This window comes from Oncorhynchus gorbuscha, linkage group LG19 (assembly GCF_021184085.1).
Source record: "Oncorhynchus gorbuscha isolate QuinsamMale2020 ecotype Even-year linkage group LG19, OgorEven_v1.0, whole genome shotgun sequence".
Classification (NCBI taxonomy): domain Eukaryota; kingdom Metazoa; phylum Chordata; class Actinopteri; order Salmoniformes; family Salmonidae; genus Oncorhynchus; species Oncorhynchus gorbuscha.
In genome coordinates, this window is record NC_060191.1 from 6552760 (window position 1) to 6577792 (window position 25033).

At 47.1% G+C, this 25033-nt stretch overlaps 1 protein-coding gene across 3 annotated transcripts; it reads right to left on the reverse strand.

Annotated features, from left to right (window-relative positions):
• Positions 1-543: 543 nt before the first annotated feature.
• LOC124004737 (trichohyalin-like) lies at positions 544-23413 on the reverse strand. 3 transcript variants are annotated; one of them, XM_046313462.1, is made up of 16 exons: positions 23136-23413; positions 22821-22937; positions 17253-21652; positions 15377-15425; positions 15021-15070; positions 4078-4478; positions 3747-3907; positions 3451-3603; positions 3195-3324; positions 2990-3064; positions 2804-2893; positions 2535-2677; positions 2234-2377; positions 2050-2120; positions 1843-1947; positions 544-1653 (listed from the first exon to the last, which is right to left on the reverse strand). In XM_046313462.1, the coding sequence occupies exons 3-16, from the start codon at positions 21628-21630 to the stop codon at positions 1511-1513; spliced, it is 6093 nt and encodes a 2030-aa protein (XP_046169418.1). In that variant the 5' UTR covers positions 21631-21652; positions 22821-22937; positions 23136-23413; the 3' UTR covers positions 544-1510. The 3 variants fall into 3 exon arrangements, with proteins under 3 accessions (XP_046169418.1, XP_046169419.1, XP_046169420.1); XM_046313463.1 differs by having other exon boundaries at positions 22821-22940; XM_046313464.1 differs by having other exon boundaries at positions 18042-21652; positions 23136-23408.
• Positions 23414-25033: the final 1620 nt, after the last annotated feature.

Genomic DNA, 25033 nt, shown 5'->3' on the forward strand with positions numbered 1-25033 from the left:
TTATTTTGATCATTGCACCTCTTTTTCATAAAATCTAATTGTGTAGGCTACATACACAGTCCTGGAAATGTATTGCACTTACAGCCCTTTCAACATTCTTAACAATGTGCATGCAAACTCTCTTTATCTCATAGTCTTCTGTATCTCAAATGGGATTAAGTATCCTTGCCAGGCTACTCAAACTCTTTTCTCCAGCCAAATGCTAGGCCATGCCCACAGACATTAGTCTCTTCTCCGGATCTGAATCTGAGTACCTCCCTGACGATTTCTAGAAAGCAAACACATTCTAACCATTCTGATTGGTCCCAGAAACCAATGGGTTGGGCCAGATCCAGAGGACACGTCAGTAAAGGGGCGTTTAAAACATTTGTCATTGGCTTTGATACTCTGATTGGTTAAAGATGATCAAGTCGCTGATTAATTTGTTTTGTACAACACCCCTCATTTAGACCACAAACGACTTCAACGATGGCAGTCTTATCCTGAAGTATGTAGTGAACATAGAGCAGCGGAACTATTCAATTTGAGCCGTCAACCAATAAGTACTCCCCATAAGTCATTTATTAAATATTTCTAATATACACAAATAATACATTTCCCTGAATATGTAGAAACATTTTGTTCAAATACAATAACCTCTATTGCAAAACTCTGCCAAGGTGTATCATACCATGTTTAGTTTTTGTACTTTTTACCCCTTTTTTTGTGATATCCAATTGGTAGTTACAGTCTTGTCTCATCGCTGCAACTCCTGTACGGACTCGGGAGAGGCGAAGGTCGAGAGCCAGGCGTCTTCCAAAACTGCTTGCTTAACCCAGAAGCCAGCCAATGTGGAGGAAACACTGTACAATTGGCAAACAAAGTCAGCGTGCAGGAGTCACTAGAGCACAATGGGACGAGGACATCCCAGCCGGCCAAACCTTCCCCTAACCCGGACGACGCTGGGCCAATTGTATGCCGCCTCATGGGTCTCCCGGGTCGCGGCCGGCTGTGACAGAGCCTGGATCGAACCCAGGTCTGTAGTGACCTGTAGCGGCCTTAGACCGCTGCGCCACTCAGGAGGCCCCAAACCATGTCTTTTTAAAGTCCCCAAGTAAAGTAGTTATGGAGAAACTTCTGTCCTTCTCCGGGGCCACAGGTCCTCAATCCACTGATGTTCTTAGATGGCTGATTTCCAATACATCCTGTAACAGTCCATCGGCATTCATTCGCAAGGTTGGATTTACAAGGCTACCCTAGACACTCCCAGACACCTCCAAAACCCTTCCAATAATTCACGTTGACACTCCTGTAAGTGTTACAGGTATTCATGTCAGTCCAGTGCCTCTCTCTAAGGCACTCCCCCTAAAGCCATTCATCCCCAATAAGCAGGCTGAGGCCGGGAAGGACAACTCCAGTCTGAAACACTATGTTTCATCCACTGTCCAAATCCACAGGTCCACAGTAACTCCACCACATTGATACACAGTGACTAGGATTCCCCCAGCGCAGTCAGGCAGTGGTTGGCTTGTCATACTGCAGCCGTGGCTGTGGTAATCTTTAGAGCATCCTGCAGGTTGCGCTGTCGGACCCTGAGGCTGGCTATGGTTTCCAAATGGGACTCAGGAGTCCATCCTCTGTGTCTGTCTGACAGCCTGGTCCCCTCCACCCAACCTGAGGAATGACAGAGGTAGAGGGAGAGAGAAGCAGGGAGGGGGAGAGGAAAGAGGGACAGAAGGGAAAGAGTTTTAACAAAAAGCAACTAAAAAAGCAACACATTTTAAGCACTCAATAATGCTGAGGTATGGAGATGTTGTGTATTCCCACAACCAATCAGGAAGTGGGTGGTTCTGTCTTCCTTACCGTCGCTGCTCTGCTGGTGGACGAAAATGACCTCAGCCTTCTCCAGGGACAGCTCATCTGGTTGGTGGGCAACGAAGGCTCGGACGCACTGCATCTGTGTGAAGTCTGTGAATGGGAGAGGGTCAGAGGTCAAATACAACAGGGTCAAGATGTCCCCATTGTCTGGCCTTGCTAGGCTGGATGGCAATATAGCAATTTTCAACCCACCTTGTTCTGCAGAGTAGTCAATAACAGGATGGGGCCTGGAGACAGCTGAGATCCAACGCAGTTTATCACCTCTGAAAGATCACAAGAAAACACACTTTTTTACACACAATAACACACACCTGTGGATTAAACTACTCTCATTCTTTGTAACACACACACAGGCACACAACCCTCTCTGTCTTACTGTGTGTCGGTGCTAAGTAGCAGGGCTTTCTTGTTAAGGTGGAGGCGGAAAAGGTTCTTCTCTAGAGAGTGCAGTTTGACCCGACAGTTCTCAGCTCGCAGTTCTGACACCGGAGCATGGTCTATCACCGTGAACCTGCCCCCTCTAGAGCGAGGGAGGAGAAGAGTGGAGAGTAAATAATGCCCAATGATGAGAACATTAAACAACTTCAACGTCAATAGAAAGTCCTATCGGTCTAGATTTCCTAATGCTTGGTTCGCTTTGGTTCGTTGTGTGAGTGTATTTGTCTGAAGGGACTCACTCTTTGTTCAGCGACAGCAGCAGGTAGTCATTGAAGAGGTGAAGGTAGACACTCCTCTCTGTCTCCTTCAGAGAGAAATCCATCATCTCAGTCACCGGTCCCTCTCTCACCAGTCTACGAGACTGACTGACCAGGGGGAGAGTCTACAACACACACACATAGGTTAAACTTGTACTTGTATTGTATCTTTTTATTGTGATCAGTTCAACACATGTTCAAGGGACAGCATGTAAAGCAGGGGATCGTGGGAGATGTAGTTTATTACACACCCTGCATTCAAAGTCCACTCTGGCACTGAGAGAGACAAGCGACTCAATGCTCTTCATCTGAGTAATACTGTCATTGCTCTCCTGGATCAACTGAAGGACAGAGGGAGAGAAGAGAGATGGTTAACAGTTATCTCTTGGCTACATCACGTAACAGTGCACCACCAGAAGGAGGGGGGTGTAACATACCCTCTCCAGTAGCTTCATAGCTTTGATGGCCTGGACCTCCTCTTCTGTTCCTTGGGCTGTTCTCTTCACAATGTTCTGAGGCAAAAAAAACAGAGAAATGGGGAGAATGAGAAGGGGAGAGTGAGATCGAGTCGAAGAGAGGATTATAAGGAGTCGCATACTTTGATTGTGCACTTAAAACATACACACAGTCACACAAACACACCTGCACAAGGAGTTTGATTCGTGTGATCCTCTGGAAGGGGAGGATGAGGAAGGAGCGAAGAGGAAGGCGCTGACACACTGGACTGCGTTCCAACTTCTCCACTACCCGCCTGAACCCTTGGTTCTCATCCCTGCAAGGCAGACAGAGAGAAAGAAGATGCTGTTTGTAAGTCAACGTAAACACATATAAATGTGCAGTAATACAAAAAGTGTCAGAAAGAGTCTGTCCAGTCAGTGAACCCTGGGGGAGGACTCACATGAGTCTCTGGTAAGTGGCATCCTGATATGATTGGTTGGTGAGGTAGGGCACGTAGACCTTCTTGAAGCGTTGACAGTGGCGAGCGATGATGTCACACACGGTGAAGTGCATCATATCAGATTCTACCCTCTCTTCCAGCTTCGACAGAAAACTACGAGAACAACAAATACAGAGAAGGACTATGTGCTAAACGTTGACAGAAACAAGATAAAGAGGGGCATAGAGAGGCCCGTGACATTCAGCCTGTGGGTTTGCTAGTTTGAGGAACAAACAAATAAGTCCCAGTCCTCTCACCTGTGGCTGATGGCTCGGACATCAGCCAGCCTGGAGAACAGCCAGCTCCTGTCCTGAGTAGTCAACAGCTCCCCAAGCTGCTTAGACTTGACAAAGTGATCCACCACAATATCCAGACTACGACAGTACGACGCTTCTGAAGTTACAACCTCAAACTGCACCTGACAGGAAGAAGAAAGGAAGAGGAGAGGGGGAGATTACAGGCACTGTTCCAACTACCCCAAGGACCCATAGATCCAGGCTCTAGGAAATCAACATTAGCTACTAGGCCCCTGGCAAATGTCATCATCGACATCGCTGGTTGAAGGGTCAACTGTTTGTTTTTGTTTACCTCCTGCAGGCGTCTCTGGTCGTTAGTCAGCTCCCCAAACGCAGCACTGTTCCTGACCTCAGGGATCTCCTGCCACAGGCTGGGGGACTGGGTGAGGGAGATGGAGAGGCGGGGAGAGGAAGGCCTGGCCGGGGGGGGCTGGGGCGGCTGTGGTACGGAAAGGAACTTGGCACTGGTGCCACTGGAGGTAGAGCCAGAGTGGGACAGAGAGTGGGGGTGGATGACTGGGGGGAGACAGGGTAAGGGCCTGCGAGCCGGAGGGAGCGAGGGGGCCAGAGAGGAGGGTACGGGGGACAGGGGGACAGGGAGCTCCTCGTAGATGGAGAGGGCGTCAGAGCAAGACTGACTGAGGATCTCCCTGTTCTGAGCCGTCTCACTGTACTGCTGGTAGAGCTGGGAATCTGAGAGGTGGTGAGGGAGAGGAGGGGAGATGGAAGAGAGAGAAACGAGGGGAGGCAAAGAGGTGACGAGAGAGATGAGTAGAGTAAGAGAGAGAGAAAAGTTAGACAGGGACAGAATGGGTGTTGATGAAGAAGACAAGTGAGAGAGAGGCAGAGAAAGAAAGCAAAGGAGAAAGTGGAAGACAGTAAGAGGACAGTGAGAAGAAAAAGTTTGGGGGAGAAATATCAAGAGAGGGAAAGGTAGAGAGAGACAGAGAAGTGGGTTAGCCAGAGTGTATGTTTTGCATTTTACACTTCTTGGAATGCCATGATGTAGCAGCAACAGTTGATATTAATTGGCGTTAAGAGATATGAATATGAATACCTGCACAAACCTGCCTGTGGCCCTGGAGCGCACACACACACACACACACACGCACGACTTCCCCATTTCATGCAATTTCACCATGACTCATAGACCTGCAAACCTGCTGCCATATTGGTATGTTTAAACGATTGGGTTGGAAAGTAGAACTGAAAATCAAATCCTACAGTTTATAGGTTCCGTGGAAGAAACCTACAACATGTTTGAGCTGGAAAACAATCTGGGAAAATACATAAAGGGATCAAGCACACACTGTATACATGATTAAGCCATCCACAGGAAGAAGTCTGTCTTGGGACTCATAGTACACTGCTATACAGTCATATCTAGTCTCAGATTCAATCTGTCTGTGGACACGTTTGTTTAACAGTACCTTCACTGGCAGATGATATCTGTCTGTGGAAATATCTTGAATGATTTTAGTGACTTTTTAATTTCAAATTACAAGGAGCGTAGTCAACCTAGAAATACATGTGCCTTCACAGATTCCATACCTACATAGCCATAAACACAAGACTAGCTCTCTCTGCTCATTGTAGCATAAAAGGTGCTATTGAACTAACATTACTATCATATTATTACATAAAAATACATTTCAGAGAAGTGGATGTGAGTGCCTCAGGGATGAAGGAGTGAAAATAGAGGCAAAGCAGTAGAGGTAGAGCAGTAGAGGAAGTGGCAGAGCAGTAGACGTAGTGCAGTAGAGGTAGAGCAGTAGAGGCAGAGCAGTAGAGGAAGTGGCAGAGCAGTAGAGGAAGAGCAGTAGAGGAAGAGGCAGAGCAGTAGAGGAAGTGGCAGAGCAGTAGAGGAAGTGGCAGAGCAGTAGACGTAGTGCAGTAGAGGTAGAGCAGTAGAGGAAGTGGCAGAGCAGTAGACGTAGTGCAGTAGAGGTAGAGCAGTAGACGTAGTGCAGTAGAGGTAGAGCAGTAGAGGTAGAGCAGTAGAGGCAGAGCAGTAGAGGAAGTGGCAGAGCAGTAGACGTAGTGCAGTAGAGGTAGAGCAGTAGAGGCAGAGCAGTAGAGGAAGTGGCAGAGCAGTAGAGGAAGAGGCAGAGCAGTAGAGGAAGTGGCAGAGCAGTAGACGTAGTGCAGTAGAGGCAGAGCAGTAGAGGAAGTGGCAGAGCAATAGACGTAGTGCAGTAGAGGTAGAGCAGTAGAGGTAGAGCAGTAGAGGTAGAGCAGTAGAGGCAGAGCAGTAGAGGTAGAGCAGTAGAGGTAGAGGCAGAGCAGTAGAAGAAGTGCAGTAGAGGCAGAGCAGTAGAGGAAGTGGCAGAGCAGTAGAAGAAGTGCAGTAGAGGTAGAGGTAGTGCAGTAGAAGTAGAGGTAGAGCCATAGAGGAAGAGGTAGTGCAGTAGAGGAAGTGGCAGAGCAGTAGAGGTAGAGGTAGTGCAGTAGAAGTAGAGGTAGTGCAGTAGAGGAAGAGGTAGAGCAGTAGAGAAAGAGGTAGTGCAGAAGAGGTAGAGCAGTAGAAGTAGTGCAGTAGAGGTAGTGCAGTAGAGGAAGAGGTAGAGCACTAGAGGAAGAGGTAGTGTAGAAGAGGTAGAGCACTAGAAGTAGTGCAGTAGAGGAAGAGGTAGAGCAGTAGAAGTAGTGCAGTAGAGGTAGAGCAGTAGACGAAGAGGTAGTGCAGAAGAGGTAGAACAGTCGAAGTAGTGCAGTAGAGGAAGAGGTAGAGCAGTAGAGGAAGAGGTAGTGCAGTAGAGGAAGAGGTAGAGCAGTAGAGGAAGAGGTAGTGCAGTAGAGGAAGAGGTAGAGCAGTAGAGGAAGAGGTAGTGCAGTAGAGGAAGAGGTAGAGCAGTAGAAGAAGAGGTAGAGCAGTAGAGGAAGAGGTAGTGCAGTAGAGGAAGAGGTAGAGCAATAGAAGTAGTGCAGTAGAGGAAGAGGTAGAGCAGTAAAAGTAGTGCGGTAGAGCAGTAGAGGTAGGGCAGTAGAGGAAGAGGTAGAGCAGTAGAGTAGTGCGAGCATCTCTACACTGGCTTCCTGTCAAAGTGTGTCTCTCTGATTTGGTCCTGCCGTACATACCTACACGTACGCTACGGTCACAAGACGTAGGCCTCCTAATTGTCCCTAGAATTTCTAAGCAAACAGCTGGAAGCAGGGCTTTCTCCTATAGAGCTCCATTTTTATGGAACGGTCTGCCTACCCATGTCAGAGACGCAAACTCGGTCTCAACCTTTAAGTCTTTACTGAAGACTCATCTCTTCAGTGGGTCATATGATTGAGTGTAGTCTGGCCCAGGAGTGGGAAGGTGAACGGAAAGGCTCTGGAGCAACGAACCGCCCTTGCTGTCTCTGCCTGGCCAGTTCCCCTCTTTCCACTGGGACTCTCTGCCTCTAACCCTATTACAGGGGCTGAGTCACTGTCTTACTGGGGCTCTCTCATGCCGTCCCTGGAGGGGGTGCGTCACCTGAGTGGGTTGATTCACTGTTGTGGTCATCCTGTCTGGGTTGGCGCCCCCCACCTTGGGTTGTGCCGTGGCGGAGATCATTGTGGGCTACACTCAGCCTTGTCTCAGGATGGTAAGTTGGTGGTTGAATATCCCTCTCGTGGTGTGGGGGCTGTGCTTTGGCAAAGTGGGTGGGGTTATATCCTTCCTGTTTGGCCCTGTCCGGGGGTGTCCTCGGATGGAGCCACAGTGTGTCTCCTGACCCCTCCTGTCTCAGCCTCCAGTATTTATGCTGCAGTAGTTTATGTGTCGGGGGGCTAGGGTCAGTTTGTTATATCTGGAGTACCTCTCCTGTCCTATTCGGTGTCCTGTGTGAATCTAAGTGTGCGTTCTCTAATTCTCTCCTTTTCTCTTTCCTTCTCTCTCTCGGAGGACCTGAGCCCTAGGACCATGCCCCAGGACTACCTGACATGATGACCCCTTGCTGTCCCCAGTCCACCTGGCCATGCTGCTGCTCCAGTTTCAACTGACCTAAGCCCTAGGACCATGTCCCAGAACTACCTGACATGATGACTCCTTGCTCGTCCCCAGTCCACCTGACTGTGCTGCTGCTCCAGTTTCAACTGTTCTGCCTTATTATTATTCGACCATGCTGGTCATTTATGAACATTTGAACATCTTGGCCATGTTCTGTTACAATCTCCACCCAGCACAGCCAGAAGAGGACTGGCCACCCCACATAGCCTGGTTCCTCTCTAGGTTTCTTCCTAGGTTTTGGCCTTTCTAGGGAGTTTTTCCTAGCCACCGTGCTTCTACACCTGCATTGCTTGCTGTTTGGGGTTTCAGGCTGGGTATCTGTACAGCACTTTGAGATATCAGCTGATGTACGAAAGGCTATATAAATACATTTGATTTGATTTGATTTGAAGAGGTAGTGCAGTAGAGGAAGACGTAGAGGTAGTGCAGTAGAGGTAGAGGTAGAGCAGTAGAGGTAGAGCAGTAGAGGTAGTGCAGTGGAAGTAGTGCAGTAGAGGAAGACGTAGAGGTAGTGCAGTAGAGGTAGTGCAGTAGAGGTAGAGCAGTAGAGGTAGTGCAGTAGAGGTAGAGCAGTAGAGGTAGTGCAGTAGAGGTAGAGTAGTAGAGGTAGTGCAGTTGAGGTAGCGCAGTAGAGGTAGTGCAGTAGAAGTTGTGCAGTATAGGTAGTGCAGTAGAAGTTGTGCAGTAGAGGAAGAGGTAGAGCAGTAGAGGAAGAGGTAATGCAGTAGAGGTAGTGCAGTAGAGGTAGAGCAGTAGAGGTAGTGCAGTAGAGGTAGAGCAGTAGAGGAAGAGGTAATGCAGTAGAGGTAGAGCAGTAGAGGAAGAGGTCATGCAGTAGAGGTAGTGCAGTAGAGGTAGAGCAGTAGAGGAAGAGGTAATGCAGTAGAGGTAGTGCAGTAGAGGTAGAGCAGTAGAGGTAGAGCAGTAGAGGTAGAGCAGTAGAGGTAGTGCAGTAGAGGTTGAGCAGTAGAGGTAGTGCAGTAGAGGTAGAGCAGTAGAAGTAGTGCAGTAGAAGTAGTGCAGTAGAGGTAGTGCAGTAGAAGTTGTGCAGTAGAGGTAGTGCAGTAGAAGTTGTGCAGTAGAGGTAGTGCAGTAGAAGTAGTGCAGTAGAGGTAGTGCAGTAGAAGTTGTGCAGTAGAGGAAGAGGTAGAGCAGTAGAGGAAGAGGTAATACAGTACAAGTAGTGCAGTAGAGGTAGAGCAGTAGAAGTAGTGCAGTAGAGGTAATACAGTACAAGTAGTGCAGTAGAGGTAGAGCAGTAGAAGTAGAGCAGTAGAAGTAGTGCAGTAGAGGCAGAGCAGTAGAAGTAGTGCAGTAGAGGCAGAGCAGTAGAAGTAGTGCAGTAGAGGAAGAGGTAGAGCAGTAGAGGAAGAGGTAGAGCAGTAGAGGAAGAGGTAGAGCAGTAGAGGAAGACGTAGAGGTAGTGCAGTAGAGGTAGAGAAGTAGAGGTAGAGCAGTAGAGGTAGAGCAGTAGAGGTAGTGCAGTAGAGGTAGTGCAGTAGAGGAAGAGGTAGTGCAGTAGAGGAAGAGGTAGTGCAGTAGAGGTAGAGCAGTAGAGGTAGAGCAGTAGAGGTAGAGCAGTAGAGGTAGAGCAGTAGAGGTAGAGCAGTAGAGGTAGTGCAGTAGAAGTAGAGCAGTAGAAGTAATGCAGTAGAGGTCCTGCCGTACATACCTACACATACGCTACGGTCACAAGACGCAGGCCTCCTAATTGTCCCTAGAATTTCTAAGCAAACAGCTGGAGACGGGGCTTTCTCCTATAGAGCTCAATTTTTATGGAACGGTCTGCCTACCCATGTCAGAGACGCAAACTCGGTCTCAACCTTTAAGTCTTTACTGAAGACTCATCTCTTCAGTGGGTCATATGATTGAGTGTAGTCTGGCCCAGGAGTGGGAAGGTGAACGGAAAGGCTCTGGAGCAACGAACCGCCCTTGCTGTCTCTGCCTGGCCGGTTCCCCTCTTTCCACCGGGATTCTCTGCCTCTAACCCTATTACAGGGGCTGAGTCACTGGCTTATACTGGGGCTCTCTCATGCCGTCCCTGGAGGGGGTGCGTCACCTGAGTGGGTTGATTCACTGTTGTGGTCATCCTGTCTGGGTTGGCGGCCCCCCTTGGGTTGTGCCGTGGCGGAGATCATTGTGGGCTATACTCAGCCTTGTCTCAGGATGGTAGAGCAGTAGAGGTAGTGCAGTAGAGGTAGTGCAGTAGAGGTAGTGCAGTAGAGGTAGAGCAGTAGAGGTAGTGCAGTAGAGGTAGAGCAGTAGAAGTAGTGCAGTAGAGGTAGTGCAGTAGAGGTAGTGCAGTAGAGGTAGTGCAGTAGAGGTAGTGCAGTAGAGGTAGTGCAGTAGAGGTAGAGCAGTAGAAGTAGTGCAGTAGAGGTAGTGCAGTAGAGGTAGAGCAGTAGAAGTAGTGCAGTAGAGGCAGAGCAGTATGAGTAGTGCAGTAGAAGTAGTGCAGTAGAGGTAGTGCAGTAGAGGTAGTGCAGTAGAGGTAGTGCAGTAGAGGTAGTGCAGTAGAGGTAGTGCAGTAGAGGTAGTGCAGTAGAAGTAGAGCAGTAGAAGTAGTGCAGTAGAGGCAGAGCAGTAGAAGTAGTGCAGTAGAGGTAGTGCAGTAGAAGTAGTGCAGTAGAGGTAGTGCAGTAGAAGTAGAGCAGTAGAAGTAGTGCAGTAGAGGTAGTGCAGTAGAGGTAGTGCAGTAGAAGTAGAGCAGTAGAAGTAGTGCAGTAGAGGTAGTGCAGTAGAGGCAGAGCAGTAGAAGTAGTGCAGTAGAGGTAGTGCAGTAGAGGCAGAGCAGTAGAAGTAGTGCAGTAGAGGCAGAGCAGTATGAGTAGTGCAGTAGAAGTAGTGCAGTAGAGGCAGAGCAGTAGAAGTAGTGCAGTAGAGGCAGAGCAGTAGAAGTAGTGCAGTAGAGACAGAGCAGTAGAAGTAGTGCAGTAGAGGTAGTGCAGTAGAGGTAGTGCAGTAGAAGTAGAGCAGTAGAGGTAGTGCAGTAGAGGCAGAGCAGTAGAAGTAGTGCAGTAGAGGTAGTGCAGTAGAAGTAGAGCAGTAGAAGTAGTGCAGTAGAGGTAGTGCAGTAGAGGTAGTGCAGTAGAGGTAGAGCAGTAGAATTAGTGCAGTAGAGGTAGTGCAGTAGAAGTAGTGCAGTAGAGGTAGTGCAGTAGAAGTAGAGCAGTAGAGGTAGTGCAGTAGAGGCAGAGCAGTAGAAGTGGTGCAGTAGAGGTAGTGCAGTAGAAGTAGTGCAGTAGAGGTAGTGCAGTAGAAGTAGAGCAGTAGAAGTAGTGCAGTAGAGGTAGAGCAGTAGAGGTAGAGCAGTAGAAGTAGTGCAGTAGAGGTAGTGCAGTAGAAGTAGAGCAGTAGAAGTAGTGCAGTAGAGGTAGTGCAGTAGAGGTAGTGCAGTAGAGGTAGTGCAGTAGAAGTAGTGCAGTAGAGGTAGTGCAGTAGAGGTAGTGCAGTAGAAGTAGAGCAGTAGAAGTAGTGCAGTAGAGGCAGAGCAGTAGAAGTAGTGCAGTAGAGGCAGAGCAGTAGAAGTAGTGCAGTAGAAGTAGTGCAGTAGAAGTAGTGCAGTAGAGGTAGTGCAGTAGAGGTAGAGCAGTAGAGGTAGAGCAGTAGAGGTAGTGCAGTAGAGGTAGAGCAGTAGAAGTAGTGCAGTAGAGGTAGTGCAGTAGAGGTAGTGCAGTAGAAGTAGTGCAGTAGAGGTAGAGCAGTAGAAGTAGTGCAGTAGAGGTAGTGCAGTAGAGGTAGAGCAGTAGAAGTAGTGCAGTAGAGGTAGTGCAGTAGAGGTAGTGCAGTAGAGGTAGTGCAGTAGAAGTAGTGCAGTAGAGGTAGTGCAGTAGAGGTAGTGCAGTAGAAGTAGAGCAGTAGAAGTAGTGCAGTAGAGGCAGAGCAGTAGAAGTAGTGCAGTAGAGGTAGTGCAGTAGAGGTAGTGCAGTAGAAGTAGAGCAGTAGAAGTAGTGCAGTAGAGGTAGTGCAGTAGAGGTAGTGCAGTAGAAGTAGAGCAGTAGAAGTAGTGCAGTAGAGGTAGTGCAGTAGAGGCAGAGCAGTAGAGGCAGAGCAGTAGAAGTAGTGCAGTAGAGGTAGTGCAGTAGAGGCAGAGCAGTAGAAGTAGTGCAGTAGAGGCAGAGCAGTATGAGTAGTGCAGTAGAAGTAGAGCAGTAGAAGTAGTGCAGTAGAGGCAGAGCAGTAGAAGTAGTGCAGTAGAGGTAGTGCAGTAGAGGCAGAGCAGTAGAAGTAGTGCAGTAGAGGCAGAGCAGTAGAAGTAGTGCAGTAGAGGTAGTGCAGTAGAGGTAGTGCAGTAGAAGTAGAGCAGTAGAGGTAGTGCAGTAGAGGCAGAGCAGTAGAAGTAGTGCAGTAGAGGTAGTGCAGTAGAAGTAGAGCAGTAGATGTAGTGCAGTAGAGGTAGTGCAGTAGAGGTAGTGCAGTAGAGGTAGAGCAGTAGAATTAGTGCAGTAGAGGTAGTGCAGTAGAAGTAGTGCAGTAGAGGTAGTGCAGTAGAAGTAGAGCAGTAGAGGTAGTGCAGTAGAGGCAGAGCAGTAGAAGTGGTGCAGTAGAGGTAGTGCAGTAGAAGTAGTGCAGTAGAGGTAGAGCAGTAGAAGTAGTGCAGTAGAGGTAGTGCAGTAGAAGTAGAGCAGTAGAAGTAGTGCAGTAGAGGTAGTGCAGTAGAGGTAGTGCAGTAGAGGTAGTGCAGTAGAAGTAGTGCAGTAGAGGTAGTGCAGTAGAAGTAGAGCAGTAGAAGTAGTGCAGTAGAGGCAGAGCAGTAGAAGTAGTGCAGTAGAGGTAGTGCAGTAGAGGTAGTGCAGTAGAAGTAGTGCAGTAGAGGTAGTGCAGTAGAAGTAGAGCAGTAGAAGTAGTGCAGTAGAGGTAGTGCAGTAGAGGTAGTGCAGTAGAAGTAGAGCAGTAGAAGTAGTGCAGTAGAGGTAGTGCAGTAGAGGCAGAGCAGTAGAAGTAGTGCAGTAGAGGTAGTGCAGTAGAGGCAGAGCAGTAGAAGTAGTGCAGTAGAGGCAGAGCAGTAGAAGTAGTGCAGTAGAGGTAGTGCAGTAGAGGTAGTGCAGTAGAAGTAGTGCAGTAGAGGTAGTGCAGTAGAAGTAGAGCAGTAGAAGTAGTGCAGTAGAGGTAGTGCAGTAGAGGTAGTGCAGTAGAAGTAGAGCAGTAGAAGTAGTGCAGTAGAGGTAGTGCAGTAGAGGCAGAGCAGTAGAGGCAGAGCAGTAGAAGTAGTGCAGTAGAGGTAGTGCAGTAGAGGCAGAGCAGTAGAAGTAGTGCAGTAGAGGCAGAGCAGTATGAGTAGTGCAGTAGAAGTAGAGCAGTAGAAGTAGTGCAGTAGAGGCAGAGCAGTAGAAGTAGTGCAGTAGAGGTAGTGCAGTAGAGGCAGAGCAGTAGAAGTAGTGCAGTAGAGGCAGAGCAGTAGAAGTAGTGCAGTAGAGGTAGTGCAGTAGAGGTAGTGCAGTAGAAGTAGAGCAGTAGAGGTAGTGCAGTAGAGGCAGAGCAGTAGAAGTAGTGCAGTAGAGGTAGTGCAGTAGAAGTAGAGCAGTAGAAGTAGTGCAGTAGAGGTAGTGCAGTAGAGGTAGTGCAGTAGAGGTAGAGCAGTAGAATTAGTGCAGTAGAGGTAGTGCAGTAGAAGTAGTGCAGTAGAGGTAGTGCAGTAGAAGTAGAGCAGTAGAGGTAGTGCAGTAGAGGCAGAGCAGTAGAAGTGGTGCAGTAGAGGTAGTGCAGTAGAAGTAGAGCAGTAGAAGTAGTGCAGTAGAGGTAGAGCAGTAGAAGTAGTGCAGTAGAGGTAGTGCAGTAGAAGTAGAGCAGTAGAAGTAGTGCAGTAGAGGTAGTGCAGTAGAGGTAGTGCAGTAGAAGTAGTGCAGTAGAGGTAGTGCAGTAGAAGTAGAGCAGTAGAAGTAGTGCAGTAGAGGCAGAGCAGTAGAAGTAGTGCAGTAGAGGTAGTGCAGTAGAGGTAGTGCAGTAGAAGTAGTGCAGTAGAGGTAGTGCAGTAGAAGTAGAGCGGTAGAAGTAGTGCAGTAGAGGTAGTGCAGTAGAGGTAGTGCAGTAGAAGTAGAGCAGTAGAAGTAGTGCAGTAGAGGTAGTGCAGTAGAGGCAGAGCAGTAGAAGTAGTGCAGTAGAGGTAGTGCAGTAGAGGCAGAGCAGTAGAGGTAGTGCAGTAGAGGTAGTGCAGTAGAGGTAGTGCAGTAGAAGTAGAGCAGTAGAAGTAGTGCAGTAGAGGCAGAGCAGTAGAAGTAGTGCAGTAGAGGTAGTGCAGTAGAGGCAGAGCAGTAGAAGTAGTGCAGTAGAGGCAGAGCAGTAGAAGTAGTGCAGTAGAGGTAGTGCAGTAGAGGTAGTGCAGTAGAAGTAGAGCAGTAGAGGTAGTGCAGTAGAGGCAGAGCAGTAGAAGTAGTGCAGTAGAGGTAGTGCAGTAGAAGTAGAGCAGTAGAAGTAGTGCAATAGAGGTAGTGCAGTAGAGGTAGTGCAGTAGAAGTAGTGCAGTAGAGATAGAGCAGTAGAAGTAGTGCAGTAGAGGTAGTGCAGTAGAGGCAGAGCAGTAGAGGCAGAGCAGTAGAAGTAGTGCAGTTGAGGTAGTGCATTAGAGGCAGAGCAGTAGAAGTAGTGCAGTAGAGGCAGAGCAGTAGAAGTAGTGCAGTAGAAGTAGTGCAGTAGAGGCAGAGCAGTAGAAGTAGTGCAGTAGAAGTAGAGCAGTAGAATTAGTGCAGTAGAAGTAGTGCAGTAGAGGTAGTGCAGTAGAGGCAGAGCAGTAGAAGTAGTGCAGTAGAGGTAGTGCAGTAGAGGCAGAGCAGTAGAAGTAGTGCAGTAGAGGTAGTGCAGTAGAGGTAGTGCAGTAGAAGTAGAGCAGTAGAGGTAGTGCAGGAGAGGCAGTGCAGTAGAAGTAGTGCAGTAGAGGTAGTGCAGTAGAGGTAGTGCAGTAGAGGTAGTGCAGTAGAAGTAGAGCAGTAGAGGTAGTGCAGTAGAGGCAGAGCAGTAGAAGTGGTGCAGTAGAGGTAGTGCAGTAGAAGTAGAGCAGTAGAAGTAGTGCAGTAGAGGTAGAGCAGTAGAAGTAGTGCAGTAGAGGTAGAGCAGTAGAAGTAGTGCAGTAGAGGTAGAGCAGTAGAAGTAGTGCAGTAGAGGTAGTGCAGTAGAAGTAGTGCAGTAGAGGTAGTGCAGTAGAAGTAGAGCAGTAGAAGTAGTGCAGTAGAGGTAGTGCAGTAGAAGTAGTGCAGTAGAGGTAGAGCAGTAGAGGCAGAGCAGTTGAAGTAGTGCAGTAGAGGTAGAGCAGAGATACTCACTGTAAAATTTGGAGTTCCTCCTAGCCATTCTGATGGTATCCGTGACATTCCTGGACAGAGGGAGAGAAAGGAGTCAAGTCAGGGAATCGTTCCCACTTCATCTACAGAAGTAGTGTGGTACATTTTATCTCTACTATTTTAACTCAGGCACTAACTAACACAGCCTAGTGTTAGGGTTAAATTGCAGGCAACAGATCTAACTGTACTTATTGCATGCATGACATCAAAAGACTGACACTCTACATGGCAAGTGGCCATAAAATATGACAATGTAATAAAAACACGCAGTCACTGTGGTAGCCCAGTGCACCTACATTACATGTGCCCCCTCCTTCCCCCTGCTATCTTCTACTCACCTCAGGTCCATGTCTCCCCAGTTGAAGCTCACCTCCTCCTCCTCCTCATCTGGAAGCAGAACATATTGGTTCCAGTGTCGTCCAGAGAGGTAGAGCAACTTAACCCAATAATGTAATATACTGTGGCTGAGAACAGCTCAGCCCAATATGGCCTACAGAACAGGCAGAGCTGTTTGGGGTTGTTTGCAGAACTCCCCTGGCTGTGCTCAACTCTAGGTGCTGTTCTCTAAACAGAACTACTGAACTGACAACAGAGCTGGGATAGAATGGCTAGAAGAGTCATGGAGCAGGAATGAGTTCTGGTTCCAGACAGTCTAACCCTGCCTATTTATTGTGAGATTCTGTGATTGCCACTCTGTCCCCACCTCCACTGTCATCCTCCATTTCCCCCACCTCCTTCCCCCATTTCAGTGACTCAGCTGATGGCAGTTTCTTGTAAGTATCCGTATAAAATATCTTCAATGAACTGATGATGAAATTCACACCTCAAGATAAGGACATTTAAACAGCAAAACAGAATTCCACAGTTGTGGTAAGGTTGGGTTAGTTAGCATCAGAGGTTGGATCTCATTAAGATTTTTGTGAGATCCCATATGAAAAAAATACTACAGTTTACTATAGAATATTACAATGTTGTAATATACTGTAACATACTACAGTAAATACTACAGTAATGTCCACAAAAACACTACAGTCAGCAAAAACACTCCAGTAAATACTACAGTATATTACAATTCGCAAAAACACTACATTAATTACTTTTGTATATACTACAGTTATTTTACTACAGTATTTATACTAGAGTTAACTGTAAATACTACAGTATACTACCGTAAATATTACAGTATTCTGCAAAAACAATACAGCGAATACTTAAGCAAATAGGCCCGATGGGTAGTGGTATATGGCTAATATACCACGGCTAAGGGCTGTTCTTATGTACAACGCATCGAGGAGTGCCTGGATACAATCCTTAGCTGTGGTATATTGGCCATATACCACAAACCCCTGAGGTACCTTATTGCTATTATAAACTGGTAACCAACGTAATTAGAACAGTAAAAAGTACTGTTTTGTCATACCAGTGTTAGACAGTCTGTTATACCACGTCTTTCAGACAATCAGCGTTCAGGGCTCGAAGCACCTGGTTTATAATATAGTATTTATACAATAGTATACTATAGTATTTTTTCATGTGGGCATCAATAACTAATAATTAACATTTGTTTATATAACTGTCTGGCGTTCTAAAAGGTTTGGTTAGGTTGACAAAATGAGATGATTTGAGATGATCATGAAATTAGTTGTGTAATAAGATCATAATTAGGATGTTCTAATGTTAATCTGTGTGAGGTGTTGAGTAATAAGATCATAATTAGGATGTTCTAATGTTAATCTGTGTGAGGTGTTGAGTAATAAGATCATAATTAGGCTGTTCTAATGTTAATCTGTGTGAGGTGTTCAGTATTAAGATCATAATTAGGATATTCTAATGTTAATCTGTGTGAGGTGTTGAGTATTAAGATCATAATTAGGATATTCTAATGTTAATCTGTGTGAGGTGTTGAGTATTAAGATCATAATTAGGATATTCTAATGTTAATCTGTGTGAGGTGTTGAGTATTAAGATCATAATTAGGATGTTCTAATGTTAATCTGTGTGAGGTGTTGAGTATTAAGATCATAATTAGGATGTTCTAATGTTAATCTGTGTGAGGTGTTGAGTATTAAGATCATAATTAGGATGTTCTAATGTTAATCTGTGTGAGGTGTTGAGTATTAAGATCATAATTAGGATGTTCTAATGTTAATCTGTGTGAGGTGTTGAGCTGCTTTTCTCTTGATTTATTCCTCCTTCTCTTTCTGTCTGTCTCACCTGACACCTGGAATATTCTTGTTCTGCGATCCCTCGCATCTCCTCTTCCTTCTTCTTCTTCCTCGTTTCTTCTTTCGGTTGTCTTGCGGAACCCCCGCCTCCTATACCGAACATCGGTGCCCAAATCTTGGAAGCTACAAGTGCTCTTCACCCCCCCTTCCCCCGTTTTTTTACTCTCTTCCTTGCCCTCCCTCATCCTCTCCTCTTCCCCTCCTACCCTCTTCTCCTCCTCCCTTTCCACTTTCCTCTCCTCAGTCGCCTCTCCCACTTTACCCCTGTCCATGGTCCCATCTTCTATGCTCCTTTCCTGCTTCCTCTCTACCACACTATTCTCTTCCCCCTCTCCCACAGTCCTCTCTTTCTCCCCTTCTTCCTCTGTCTTTTCCTCTATGGTGGTGATAGGTTGTTCTGAATCAGGGTTGTATATAAGGCTGGGGCAGCTGGTTGGTTTGTACAGGGTGTTGCTCACAGAGAGAAACAGATCTTCCTCTTTCTGGGCATTCACTTCTTTCTCTGCATCCAGTATATGAACCTCGTCCCCAACTTCGACCCCTTTCTCCATCTCACCCTCATCCTCTGTCACCATCTCTACCTGGATATGTATATGACTGTCTGTTTGTCTGTCCGCACACACATTGTTACCCTCCACCTCCTCTCCCTGTGTGTCTGTAGGTGTGTCACCATGAGTATTGTGTAGGGTCAGGGCAGCATGCATGTCTATGGGTTTGCCAACACCAAGCATAGTTGTGAAAGCCTCAGCATGCACGTCTGTTAGTTTCTCCCCTGTACCTCTCTCATCCTCCAGCTTCCCTGGCTCTGCCTCCAGTTCAGCCAACCTCTCCTCCACCGACTTCCTCCCACGCTTCTTCCTCTTCTGAACCGTGGCGTAGACGGGTGAGGCTCCTCCCCCCTCTAGCGTCTCATCCTTTTCTTCCTCTAGCTCCTCTTCTACCCTCTCGGTCCCTCTCGTAGTCTGGCTGACCACTTGACCTCCCTGTGACTCTGGCTGGGGGTTGCCGAGGGCTGGTTCCTCCGAGCTGCCAAGGATCTCGCTCAATACGTTCTTGGCCCACTTCATGTGTGAGGCCTGGGAGTGGCGCTTGGCCTCCTCTTCTGTGCTCCAGGCTCCCCTTATACAGATTTGGATGTCCACAGCTTCCTCTGGGCTCATCACTACAGGGTTATTCTGGTCAGAGGTGGCTTGGTCAACTACAGGGATCCCATGGTGGTGGTACTCTCCACTGGGATGTGAAGATGGACCGATCTCTGGTTCTGTCCTCCTCCTGTCTGTTGGGTCCCTCTCTCTTGTTTCTGTGTACTCTTCATGTCTTTCTCTCCACTCTTTGAGGAGTTTTTCAGTCTCAGAGTTCCTTCTTCGCTCTATCTCAGCGTATGGGTTCTCCTCCATGACCTTCAGTCGTTCTCCGCTCTCTCGTTCTAGGGTGGTGTGACTGACATCCACAATGGAGCTCTCTTCTGTGTCTGTTCTCTCCTCCTTTGGCACATGGATCTCATCCCTCACTATTTTTCTCTCATCCTCTGCCCCTTGGTCTCCATCTCTGGAAGGGTTCTCATGAAGGAGGTGTGTGATGTCATCACTGTCCCTATGACCATATCCAGGATTTTGATTGGTCCGCTCTGATTCCATGTCACCCAAGACTGCTGTCTGATTGGGTTTTGACCTGGGCAGTGTTTGTCCAATCACACAGAATACATAGGTGGGTTGCTTCTTCCCCTTTCCATCATTCACCTCTCCCTCCAATGCATCATCTTTTTGCTCTGTCCGCTCTTCTGCTCTTTCTCTCTCTCTTTCATGTCTTCTCCCTCCACCTCTCTTCGTCTCTCCCTCGCTCCCCTGAAAGCTAACAGGTTGCCTGGTAACATGAATAGCAACCCCAACTTCCAAGAATTCCTTGCAGTCCTCAAACTCCTCTTCTCCACCACTGGACACAGTGATAAAGCCGTCCTCAGAGGAAGGGATTCTATCCCTCCCTCCTTCCCACTCTCTATCACTTCCTCCATCGCTCTCGAAGAGTGTATATCTATCACTTCCTCCTTCTTCCTCTCTGTCACCTTCTGTCTTATCTGTCACATTCTCTCTCTCCGTCTCCCTGTCCCTCTGCCAGCGTTCCTCTCTCTCTCCATCGCTGTAAGTCTGGTGTTCCTCTCCTCTGCTATAACTCCTCCAGTCTTCTGTCTCATCGTCTTCATCTACATTTAACCCTCTCTCCAAATACCTCTCCCTCCCTCCCTCCCTCTCAGCTTCTCTCTCTTCGCCTATGGACTTTCTTTGTTCCACTGACCTATCCTCTTGTCCTTCTCCCTCTGTCTTCCTCTCTTTATCTCTGACTGTCCTTTGTTCCACGGATCTGTCCTCTTCTTCACTTCTCTCTCTCCATCTGTTAGTGTGCCTATCTCTTTCTCGCTCTATAACATCATCCTCTAAAGAGGAGTCTTTGTTATATCTGACCTTCTGTGGTAATAACCACATCTTCCTCTGCTCAGGGCGCTTTGGTATCGTCTCTTCCTTTCCTTCTTCTCTCCCCCTCACTCTATCTGGTCTCTCTCTTTCACTACACTCTCTCTGCCCCCTGTCCACATCTCCCTCTGACTCCTTCTCTTCATGACTTTCTCTTCCTCTTCTCCATTGTCTTTCCCTCTCTATGTCACTGCTCCATTCTCCGCTGCTCTGGACTCGTGGTGGCACCCTTGGGGCTGTCTCGCTCAGCGAACGACTAGCTCCATCTGCTTCTCCCTCCCTTTTGGGATCTGTTTCGCTCAGCGAACGACTAGCTCCGTCTGCTCCTCCCTCCCTTTTGGGATCTGTCTCTCTGTCCCTCTTCTCCCTGCACCTCCTCTCTTCATCCTCCCCCTTGGAATATCTCTCCCTCTCTCTGAATCTCTCTCCATCCATCCGCTTCCCTCTCTCTCCTGTTACATTGGGCTGTGTTCCCACCCTCACTTTCTCTAGGTCCCTCCTTTCCCTTGGTCTGTCCTCTCGCCTGCCCCCTTCTCTCACCTCATCCCTCTCTCTCTCCACTTCCCTCACTTTTCTCCTGTCTCTCTCTCTGTATCTCTCCATGTCACTCTTTCCATCCCTGTCCCTTTCCCTAACTCTCTGTCTATAAGCATCTCTCCTTCCATCCCTGTCCCCTTCCCTAACTCTCTGTCTATAAGCATCTCTCCTTCCATCCCTGTCCCCTTCTCTAACTCTCTGTCTATAAGCATCTCTCCTTCCATCCCTCTCTCTGTATATCTCCCCCCCTCTCCATTTCTGTCTCTCCTTCTCTTTCTCCCTCACTCTATCCCATGCTGCGTTCCCCTCAGTGTCCCCCTCACTTTTACTATGCAGATGTTTCAGTTCTCTTCTGTTGTCATCTCTCACTCTCTCGTTCCTCTTCTCTCCATCACTGTCTCCCTCACTCCTAGTGTCCCTCTGTCCCTCGGTATTTCCTTCCTTCCTTCCACCCCTGCCCTCTCTATCCGAATAGTTCTGTGAATCTCCCTCTCTTCTTCCATCCTCTCTTTCTCCCTGCCGGAGTTTTGACCTCTCTCTCTCTCCATCCATATACCTCTCTCTTTTGCTCCATAGGTCATCACCCTTTGAATCCCTCTCTCTTCTCCTCTCTCTGAAATCTGGCTCCGCTTCCCTCGCTCTCTCCCTCCGTCTCACGGTCTTATCCTCCATGGGCTTTCCTCCATTCTTCTCTCTGTCCTCCTGTGCCCTGATTCTCTCCTTCTCCCTCTCCCTCTCTCTGTGGCTTTGGAAGTCCCTCTCTGCATCTCGATACCGCTGTATCTTTGCTGCTGTCTCTCGTTCTCTCTCCCAGTCGTCCATCTCTGTTCCCTTCGGTCTCTCCAATTGTCTCATTCCTTCTTTCCCCACATCTTCCTCCACAAATGCACTCATTCTTCTGTCTCTCTCTTCGCTATGTTTTACCATTCTAGGAAACGTGTCTCCTTTCCTTCTCTCCTTTTCTCTGTCTCTGTGGTTCCTGATCTCTAGATTTGAAGTAGGTCTTCCATTGGCACGTCTCTCTCCCGCTCCCCCCCTTTCTCTCTCTCTCCATTCCCTTTCCTCCTCCCTCCCTCTGGATATGGGGGAACAGTCCTTCTCTCTGTTCCTCTCTCTTGGTCCGGATTCCATCTCTTTTCTTCTATTTCTTGTTTTGTCCTTCAGTCTCTCCATTTCTCTTTCTCTCCTCCATTCCTCCTCTCGGATCCTCTCCCTCTCTCTGTCGGTCCGGGCCACAGTTCCAGGTCTGGGACTTGTTTCGCGGCAGATCTGGCTGATTGGCTGAGGGTTCTGGTAGGAAGCGCTTTGATTGGATGGATCAGATGTGTCAAAGGGAGTCAGACTGGGACGTTTGGTCCCCATGGTAACATACTTTTTTCAGAACCTGAAAGACGGTAATATTCATTAATGTATAATTCATCACAATCTGGACATTCTGCAAGGATACTGCCACAACCAATAGAATCACTTGAAGTAGAAACACTTTCAATCACGAAATGGAGATAAAGGAATGTTGAGATCAATGAAAATGGAAGGTTAACAACAGCATTAGGTCTATTGTGGTCCTCAAACACTGAAGCTGAATAGTGTCTTTACCAGCCCTGACCAATGCTTCACTATTCATTTATTCAAATAGGTAGTAAAACAAATGTAAATTACAAAAAGGTGAAAATACTAACTATAATACAACACAAGTCCAATGTGTTATAACTGTAGGTATTATGATGATAAGAATCACAGGCAACAATCAAACAATCAGTTTGAGACCACAGCATCACAACCTATAGTCAGACAACAATTAATAGCCAACCCTGTAATTCAATACACTTTAACTCAATGGATTCTACTGCTAACTGCTTGAGTTCATTTAAAGGGAAGATCCACTCAAAAACAATCTTTTCCCTTTAATAAGCACCAAGTATATATACAACAATAGAGCCAACAGTAAAGTGTTGTAGATAATGACAGAAACAGCCTAGCAGATTATGTGACACCTGGGAACACTCAGCACACGTCTGCATAGCACAGTCCACATAACAACGCTCAGCACACGTCTGCATAGCACAGTCCACATAACAAAGCTCAGCACACGTCTGCATAGCACAGTCCACATAACAAAGCTCAGCACACGTCTGCATAGCACAGTCCACATAACATCGCTCAGCACACGTCTGCATAGCACAGTCCACATAACATCGCTCAGCACACGTCTGCATAGCACAGTCCACATAACAACGCTCAACACACGTCTGCATAGCACAGTCCACATAACAACGCTCAACACACGTCTGCATAGCACAGTCCACATAACATCGCTCAGCACACGTCTGCATAGCACAGTCCACATAACAACGCTCAACACACGTCTGCATAGCACAGTCCACATAACAACGCTCAACACACCAACTAACCCTAAAACAGGACTCTTACACACAATGAAAACACATGTGACACATAAACCACTAGACAAATTAGCCATGAATCAATGTTAGAACTGTAGAATGACTGGTAGATCAGCAGAGAAACACAGTAAAGAGATCTAAGGGTCTCACCTGAGTTTAGAACGCTAGAGATGTCCAGTCTCCCTTCTCTCTGCAGCTCTCAGTTAGTTTAGTAGTGTGAACTAACAACGATTGCACAACACAAGCAATCCTCCTTCCTCTCCAGATCTGCTGGGGGGGGGGTCAGAATGGCGAACAAAGTTCTATTTAAACTTTAATCCAATCCTGACCCTCTGTCTCTCTCTGTTTCCTTCTTGGTCTGTCTGTCAACCTCTCCCCTCTGCTCTTCTCCCTCTTGCTGTTTCACCCCTCCTCCCTCCTTCCCTGCTCAAATTCCCTAACAAGTCTGAACAGATTGACACTTACCTTCCCCCTCCTCTTTTTGTCTCTGTCTTGTCATCACAGCCACTGTTAATGAACAGAGGAATCTGGACAAAGCAAATGAAAGGCTGCGGACTGTATCTCACAAATCAATCTGTTCTCCTTCCTCCAACACTGACGTGATCAGTTACTGTTGACCCCGAGATAAAGCTCGCTGACTCACTATCACTATCCCTCTCACTCTCCTGCTCCATTCCTCTCTCACCAAATACAGGAAGTACACCTCCTGGGTGTCTCTCCCTTGTCTGTGATTGGTTGATGCAGGATTGCCGGGTGTGTCTGCATAGCACACTTAAGGCAGGTAAGGGTTGTAGATTCTAGAATCAAGGAAGGGGGAGGGGAGGCAAAGAGGAGTGAGAACACACTCACACAGTGATTCAGCAAACAAACCACCAACACAGCCGACAGCAGGCTTATAAACACTTCCCTAACATTTCCTGGAGAAGTAGTAAATTGGGAAAGGAAAGCTAGTTCTTCAGATCACAGTAACAGGATTGGGCAATGACAGAAAAGGAAGAAGGACTTATATATATGTCAGCTGTACCGTCAGCGCTGCTAGGGCCAGGAGTTTACCCTGACCATGTGACCTAATTAGGAAACCTTGGAGCCCGAGTCATTACAAATACCAATGATTTAAGTATGTAAACAGAGTATTTTTATTAACCATGAGGAATTACTGGAATCTATAAGATTACTAAATCATGTAAATCCATAAGAAAACGTGTCAGATAGATGTATTGTAATGCTCCTTTCCTCTGGTATTTTCAGGCCTGGGGTTCAACGAGGGTGGGGTGTCAGAGTGGAGGGAAGCTACACCCCTCCGGATGGGAGACAGCAATCAATGGCAATTGAATGATGAAAAACTGTATTTTCACATCTGTCCGTTCCACCTGTAGATAATCCAATTGTACCCTCATCCCAGGATCAAACATACCTGGAGTGCATGCACTCTGTTTAAACCAATAAATGAAGTGGTGGGCTACCTCTAACCCTTTCACGTAAATGCATGAAGGAGGATGCCAATTAGGTTAGTGACAATCAGACAGAGAAAACAGGTTTGGTCTATATCTCCATCACCACTCCACACAGTGATCAGTGAAGAAACATTGTTGATCCTCAAACATACTTTTGTCTATATCATTGTGAGCTTGATGTAGTTATTTCACTGTCAGCTGAGTTGAGTTTCCTCTGAAGAGTGGGAAGAATGGTCATCATGATGAATTTAGTGACACATTCAGCTATGGTAGACATCCATGTGACTTCCCCCTACATCAAACATCTCTCCTGTTTTAAACTGTGTGTTTGGTATCAGACCTCTGATCTGCGTGATGATGCACATGACTGGTCCATTCAGGCCTTAAACATATTATTTATAAATACAGACAGACAGCCTTATTGTATTTTAGATCCTATATCAACTATATCATCCTACACCTATATCATCTTTTAAGCGTCTGCTACTCTTGTTTATTATCTATGCTTGGTCACTTTAACTCTACCTACATGTAAATATTACCTCAATTACCTCGACTAACCGGTGCCCCTCACATTGACTCTGTGCAAGTGCCCCCTTTATATCGCCTCGCTATTGTTATTTTACTGCTGCGCTTTAATTATTTGCTACATTTATTTTTTACTTATCTATTTTTTACTTAACACCTATTCTTCTTAAAACTGCATTGTTGGTGAAGGGCTTGTAAGTAAGCATTTCACTGTAAGGTCTACACCTGTTGTATTCGGCGCATTTGACAAATACAATGTGATTTGATTTGAAAGCTGTGCATTGCTGAAGCCATCAATGTCGTTTCACTGATTTACACTGGCTAAAGTCATGGGAAAACACGAGAGAATGGCGAGGGTTTCAATTCAGAACATCACTTACT